Source organism: Phaethon lepturus, unplaced genomic scaffold (genome assembly GCF_000687285.1).
Source record: "Phaethon lepturus isolate BGI_N335 unplaced genomic scaffold, ASM68728v1 scaffold45459, whole genome shotgun sequence".
Classification (NCBI taxonomy): Eukaryota; Metazoa; Chordata; class Aves; order Phaethontiformes; family Phaethontidae; genus Phaethon; species Phaethon lepturus.
The window spans coordinates 1-7778 of record NW_010563648.1 but is presented as its reverse complement, the minus strand read 5'-3'; the positions used below and the strand labels follow the sequence as shown (position 1 = coordinate 7778).

Sequence of the window (7778 nt, the reverse complement as noted above, 5' to 3'; positions counted from 1 at the left end):
CCCCTTCCCTGCTCCGCTAACAGAGATGAGTAAAACCCTGAAGTAATTTTCAGGCAAGTAGGTGGGGATAAATAAGAGAGGCGTAAGGCACAGAACTCTAGCACCTTACAGACTTCAGGAGGCCTGCTGCCCATCAAACAGGGTTTCATATCAAGTTCTCCAAGATTACATATAGTTTGGGTACAGCAGAATGCTCTGCATTTGATTTTCATGATCGCCATTAGCTGATCTACGAGCCAATGTAAAGGAAGTGGAAGGCAAGCTGCTGTTCATTACGCTGTTCGTTATCAGAGGCATCATAAATTTATCAGTGGATGGAAGATTTAAAAATAACCGAACTTTGTGTTTTTAAATTCCCCTCTGAATACACAGACAAGGGAAAAAAACTTATTTTTAGGTGTAAAGAGAGAGAAAGGGAAACAAACAAAAAAAAGTAATGGAGCCCTGGAAAAATCTCTGGAAGCGAGGTGATAATTTAAACCACTCTGAGGCTGGACCAGACAGGTGAGGAAAGTTTGGTGGAACAGTTTTGTGAAGGTCTGACTTTCACACAAGCTCGAGCAGGAAACGCTCCAAACTCAGGATCTAAATCCTCGCTAATCTTTACAGCCCGATGGCAGAATGCAAAATACCAGGGCTCTGCTCTGGAGCTGTGAGCCAGCGTTCCTGTGGCACTAGATATCCCAAACTCACATGTTAAATGAACTTGAGATTGTTGAGTGTGGAGGCAGGTTATGCCAAAACAGGCTCAGGTTTAAATTGTCCCTGTGGGTGTGTTTATTAGCAGTTTTGGAGAGCATTCTGCTTCTTCCTTCACTTCTTATTTTTAAAATTTTAGGACTGCACAAGAACGTCAAGTCTGGCTGTTTAAGGACCATGTGACTCCTCTGTACTTTGAACTCAGATAAACTTCTTACTGAATGAAGTCATGTGTAAAATGCTTTCCAACAGAGATTATTTTGAACCAAGCCGTACCGAGAAATGCAACAGAATTTCAACACTCATATTTCAGCAGCAAAAGAAGGAACCATTCTTACACTGAGTGCAGCGCTCTGGGGGGAAGCACCAGATGCCGTCACATAAACAGAGCTACACTTGTACTAGACTATGGAAGTAGATCATGTTTTAGTTTGGGGAATAAATAAATCATCATCCTTCCATATAATCACACATCAGAAAAAATAGCTTTCGCCTAATCAATGCATGCAACTTTGCTTCCAAAAGACATCTTCACCAATCTCAGTATCCCATGTTTTAATCAGTAGAACCAGTATCAGCTCCAGATTGGCCATGCTGGGATGGATCAGAACTTTTTAGCCTGAAGAGATACCAGGTTTCAGCTAATATTCGGATAAAAAAATGCACAAACCTGATCATTACGCTTTTTTTCCCTAGGAGCAGAACATATGGCTTGTATCCTGGCTAACTTCCATCCTGAGTAATTACGAACCGACCACATAAGTTTCCCCTGTGGTTTTAACTGGATAAAGCATTCCTCTCCAGTTCCTCCTGTGAACATCTATACCTTGTTGTGAAAAACTATTTAACAGCTACTGCCCTCTGCCCCAAAGATGGCTGCGCTTCAGTCATAAGTGAAACAATTTTTTTTAATTATAATTATATCCCTGTCCCCTGCAAATATAGTTGGGAAGAACAGGGATATAATTACAGTTTTAAACATAATTGGAGGGGACATGGATCTGTTTCATTCCTTAACATGTGTTTTGAGTTCCTAATCATATCCATTAGACACGATCTATATCAGGATGATGTTTTCATGCAATGAAATTGATAAATGAAGATGGTATGTTTCCTAACAACTTCAAGTGTTCAAAGACCTACCCTTAGGTCCATATAGCATATTTAATATCAAGCATTTTTTCTGAGGATATGGAACAGTCTATGGGCTCAGGAAGGGCTGGGTGTTGAAAAAGATTAATATCAGAGAAGATACAGGCAACCTTTCTGCTCAAAAACATGGGACAACCATACAAAGGAAAAGAACATTTTGGCTACCTTGCTTTTATACCAGGGCATTGACTATTTTGATTGGTGTGTTGTGTTTAAAGGATAAAGAGAATTAACAGAATGAGCTACACATCACCATACAACACTGCAGTCCACCCTGTATTTTGAAGATCTCAAAGCACTTTACAACTGGTTAGTGCCAAAAAGGGGGTACTGGAGACAAGCATTAGGGGAGCCATCTTATAATGAACTACAGAACCAAACTGGCCACCTGATAAGGTAAAATTCTGCCCCCTCTCCCCACCAAATCAGAATTGCAAACACTGAAATCCAGATAAAAGTTACCAGAAGGGAGAAGTCATTTTGAGTACCTTCATTTTTTATCTCCCAGCCTGAAACCATCTGAATTCCAAATTTCTAAGGTAAACTATAAAGTTCAGCTAAAGTCTGCAGCATTTACTACCTCTGCAGATGCATCAGGATCCCTGTGACAAATTAGGCACCCTGCAAGGCAGAAGCCACTTTAACAATTTCCCCTGCACAGGGTCTAAGTGACACTGAGCAGCAGATATACCAGGAAAAGAGACATTTAGACCAGTCTATATTTTAACCACTTGGTCAGATTTATAAACGACTTTGAAGATGACAAATGCTACTGAGCTGCTCAGTACTACTAAATAAAGTTATGCACGGGAACAGAACTTTTTCTGCAAGAGCTGAGTGACGAGTGGTCCTATTAGCTGCTTAATCCATTTGTACATGCATACATACATCAGTTTAAGAGATATTGTGTAAAACATTTGCACCTTTTTTACTACTTTAGAAAAAATCATGCAAAAAAAAGGAAGAAAAAAACAACTTTCTGCTTTCTTATACATCAGAAATGGGTCTATTCTGTGGTCACCTTTCTTCCATCGTGCTCGACTTACACTTTTTGTAAACATCCTTCCTCTTTGCACCCCCAAAGTGATCGGTTATGGGACTACACACACACCACACATGAGAATTCTCTGCCATTTATATTCCCAAATTCATCGGGATTTTGCTCCCTGGCCCTTTCTGCTCGTCAGAGCTGGCAGAGGGTTCGGATGGGTGGGAAGGCTGGAGCCCGCAGAGGCAGAGCGAGCAGCCCTTGTCACTGCGAGCCCCAGCAGGCTCACAGGGACAGCGGTGGCAAAGGAGCCAAAGGCCGGTGCAGCGCACACAGAAATGAGCTTGTGTTGAGGCAACGCTGTTCACTGAATCCACCAAACTGGGGAGTTCAGGATTTGACTCCCATCCTGTAAAAATGCGACGCTATTAATTGAGAAGACAATATTTGCTCAGTGTTGGTCAGGCCAAAACACCAACCAACCAAACAAACAAGGAAAGTTTTAGAGGGAGATGTAAAATTTTAGGTCTCTAGTGGCTTCCCTTTAAACACACTGAAACAAAGTTCAAGCCATTGCCCCGACCAACAAGCAAGCATAAAATGGGCTACATCTCTGGTGTGCAACATCATTGCCATCATGTGGCCATTCCAGCAAAAATACCGGCAGAGACAGAATTGGAACCTTGCCCCAGATTTGCAGCATTTTAAATTGTCTTTAAAAATACTGGCAACCTGCAGGAGAACTGAGGAGGTGGTGATAACTCTCGCATAACGTCCCTCTACAAAGAGAAACGCTCCCTTCTTCAGACCTGCTCTTTTTTGTGTTAGGTAGCAAACACATTTTTCATTTTCTGAGACACACTGCTCCCACGATTATGTTGCAATGCACAGTGTAGTGTACAACTGAACATCAAAAATGTACAGAAACATCAAAAATGACAAATGGAGCATTCTTATGTCAGGAAGCCGATCTTTAGAAGTAATCTGGATGAGAACAGCACAATGGCCTGGATCAGGAAAGAGCTCCAACACAGGAAAATACATGGAAGTTGGCATAGAGTCAGGAGTGGAAAACAAAGCAAATGAATTAAATTAGTAATTTAAGAAGGAAATGAAATACTGACAGTCAGAAGGCAAAACAACGTGGAATGCAGAAGCAAGCTGTAATAAAATATGCAGATGGAAAAGTTGTACATTGTCAGAAAAGTAGTAACAGAATGAAACTGGATCCGGGGATGATGAGTGGCTCAATTAGAGCAGCAGTAAAGAAAAAGAATTATCTGCCTCAGCGCTTGAGCCAAAAGTTGTTCATCTACACAAAACTTGTGTTCGCACTCATCTGGAACCCTGCCCAAGTAAAGCAGGCATGATTTAGCTTACTCACGAGATGGCCCACTGCTTGCTTGAATTACAGTCTCAGTGAGGGACAGACACAAACTTCTTAAAGACGGGACAATGTTGTTGCCTGCATACCAGAGCAGAAGCACAACAGGAGCTTTCTGCCCAGCTGGCACAACAGACAGGTACACACAGAAATAACAATCACCTGGAAACACATATAGTAATGTAGTTGTTTGAACAACACCCACCTTTCAGCTAGAACAACCTTGTACCAAAAGAGCACTAAAGAAACAAAGGAAAGTTAATCAGATAGGAAAAAAATATCGACAGGCAAAGAACAGAAGCTTAACTCCCCCAGGTGGCTGGCTGTACAAAAGAAAATCCTGTTTATATTCTCGTCTCCTAGCACTTGGGACCTGCAAACACCTAAAGGAGCCCGCCTGCCGTCACCATTACAGCTGGAGCAAAGTTACCGCACTGGGTAACTGGGAAAGATCCTTCTACAGCTGAACTGCCAAAACCAGGGAAGAAGTAGTAACTTTCTTCTTCACCACCTAATTTTGAAAAGAAAGCTTGCAATAATCACTAAAGTGGAGACTCTGACTGAATCCTAAAAAGCCAGTGAAGGAAATCAGATAAATGTTTACTCTTACCCTGAGCTGGAGCTTCTGAGATGGTAATTATACCTTTTCTTTTTGTGTTTGTACTTACTTGTTTGTTTTGCCAGATTGCATAAAGCTCATCTACTAATCAATTCCTGAAAACTATGGCTGGTTTATTATACAGTTTTTCCTGCTTAGAGTAAGAGGGCAGAAGCCAAAGAAATATTTTTTACTTGTGTTTTTAGCAAAAAGGCTAGTTTGTGAAAATTAAAAATGCTCCCAGGCTGCAAGAGAGCTTTGTTCTTTATGTTATCGACCAAGTTTTTATGTCCTGCTACAAGTTTTGGTACAGTTTTTAAGAAACTACCCCCCATTATTTTTGCAGTTTAAATGCAAAAACAAACTGAAGGGTTAAGTTAAAATATTACTTTCTTTTTGCATTCAGGACTGTCAGCTATATAGTACATCAACAGGGTGATTTTTCAACAGAACATGTATCCAGAAGAGCAGACAATTTTCCAAGAATATTTGACAAATCAGGGGACTGTGGTAAAGCCCTACTGCTGGCAGAGACAGAACTGCATCTGTGCTAAGTGTCCCTACCACATACGGACCGGTGAAGAAGCGAGAGTCCCTTGCACAGAATTTCATAGGGTCTTTGGCTTCCCATACAGATCAACAGCAACTTGCCAAAACAATCACCTTCTCTTCTACGAACTGAGGAGTTTCTCAGCCGCGGTAATCCAAAAAGGCCATGCTACAAACTGTACTGACCAAGGTAACCACCCAGAATCTATGCTCTTTGAGGTGGGCGGTTATCTGGATGCAGTTGCAGGTGCCTGTGAAAACATCGGCTGCATCATCCTCTATTCAAATTACTCTCCTTGTAACGAGGCTCACCACTTCTGCATAAGTAAAATCTACAACTTCTTGCTGAAATATCCAGAAATCGCTCTCTGCATCTATTTCTCTCAGCTTTATCACACTGAGGATGGTTTCCCCAGCGCCGCGTGGAACCGCGAAGCTTTGCGGAGCCTCTCCAGCCTGTGGCCTCGGGTGACTTTGCAGCGACTGCCTGGGGGGACGTGGCGTTACCTCCTCTGCAATTTTGTGTATGGCATCCCAGGGTCAGCTCTTTATCACCCAACTTCGCTGCCAAGAACCTTAGCAGGCCGACAAAATTCACGTCAAATGAACAACTTAACAGGAATTAAACCGTACTTTAGGAAAGCCTTTCCACAAGCAGTGCAGGGAAAGCCTGCTGTGCAGCAGAACTTAATGGCCTTTTCTTCTCCTAGCCCAGCCTTCCCACAGCCTTCCCAAGCGATGAAAGGCAATCTGCTACCACCCATGTCTCAAAGCCACTTGGTGCTTTTCCCGGCCATGTTTCTGCCCTTTCGGAGGGAACATCTATACCCCAGACCTAAAAATATCATCAGGCATTTAAAAATGCCAAAGGAATAATTCAATGAAACTCATCATTCTGAAAGGTTTCCAAGCAGCAGACACCTACTCTGAAGATGATACAAACCGAACTGCTTTCAGGCTGTAAAACTGAGATTGCAGACAGCAAAAAAAACCCCACCTGTGAAGTTACCTCCTAGAAAAGTTAACCCACAGAGCACTGTGGATCTCAAATAACTGATGATGAAGATAACCTGCTTTTATTTTAGTCCTATACCTTTCAAACATAGAGCCATAGCAGTAAACCCAAAACCTCACTATTTTCTGATTACCTCCTGCGATTAATTTATTTGTTGCCGGTTTCTACCAGTAAAACGGAAACCATCCACAAGCTACAACCACAGCTACAGCAGGATTGTAGCTTCTCAGCTGTGGTAACTTTGGCAGAACACATGACATAGCCTAAATTCCTCATCAATCATGAAGGTGGTTCTGCAGGTAGGGCTGATAATATGAATAAGGTTTTCACACCAGCTGTTTCCTTAATAATAGGTGGGTTTATATAGACATATATATGTGCATGTACGTGTTTGTTTTTTTTTTTTTCCCTAGGGCTGCTGCCTTCCGTTAAGAGGAACTTCACAAAGCTGTGTAATTTTCTAATTAGTAAGAAATATCTAATAGGATAATATAGCTAACACAGATCTACATGGGCCAAGCATAACTGGAAAAGGAAATAAAATTTCTATCGTTTAGAGCAGTGTTTTCACTTTGGGATTCGATGTATTGTTATTACACTAAAGGTCTTAACGAATGGGGCAAGTGAAGTCAAGAACATGTTGTTTCCCAGCAAACAAGGGTTCCTTCCCAGGTAATGTTAACTGTAACTAAACACACTGGATAATTTTGTAGAAGTCGGTGCTTCTGCTCCTTTTTTTACTGTTTTTGTGGTGACAGCTGTTATGTATCTGAGTTAAAAAAAAGAGGCTGCTTCCCAGTGTGACCTTAAACCCCATGGTGCCCTAAACCCCCCGCCACTTCAGCTGAGGTGACCCCACTCAGAAACAAATGTTTTTCTGAATCTCTGGTGAAGTAACAGGGGCAGAAATGAGCTAGAATCCACCAGATCCCTTACTTTGACAACGCCTAGGCGCTTTTTTAAAAAAACCTTTCTCGAATTAGATCATACTCTTTCTGCACTTTCTGGTAAAAAGTTAGCTAACACGATCTCCAGCTGCGGTACCGGGGCGATCCCCTTTCTTTCGCCAAGAAACGTAAAGCCAATGCTGTTTTTTTAAATCTTGTGGTAACACAGTGGTGTTTGGGCTTCCAAGTTCGGAGCCAAACCCCGACCATCAGTCACGGGGCACAAGTTATACCGGCTTCACGGGGCACAAGTTATCCCGGCCCTAGGCTGTGTGCCCCCCGCTTCGTGCCCCCGACAGGCCTGTGAGAAGGCGGGGGTGTCCCGCCTTTGCTCGTACCCGTCTGAAAACGGGATCAATGCTGATCCTGGGCGGCATCGCGTACTGTCTCCGGGTCCGCAGAGGCGAGCTCGGTGCCGGGTCTGTCGAGAGAGCGCACCGGACGAG

The 7778-nt window shown here is 42.6% G+C and overlaps 1 protein-coding gene across 1 annotated transcript; it reads left to right on the top strand.

Annotated features, from left to right (window-relative positions):
- The first annotated feature begins 5274 nt into the window (after positions 1-5274).
- On the top strand, positions 5275-6246 carry APOBEC4 (apolipoprotein B mRNA editing enzyme, catalytic polypeptide-like 4 (putative)). The gene has a single exon (XM_010294616.1). The coding sequence runs from the start codon at positions 5275-5277 to the stop codon at positions 6244-6246; it is 972 nt and encodes a 323-aa protein (XP_010292918.1).
- The last annotated feature ends 1532 nt before the right edge of the window (positions 6247-7778 follow it).

Coding starts and splice junctions, on each gene's coding strand:
- APOBEC4 (XM_010294616.1), top strand. CDS start 5,275: ATGTATCCAGAAGAGCAGACAATTTTCCAAGAATATTTGACAAATCAG.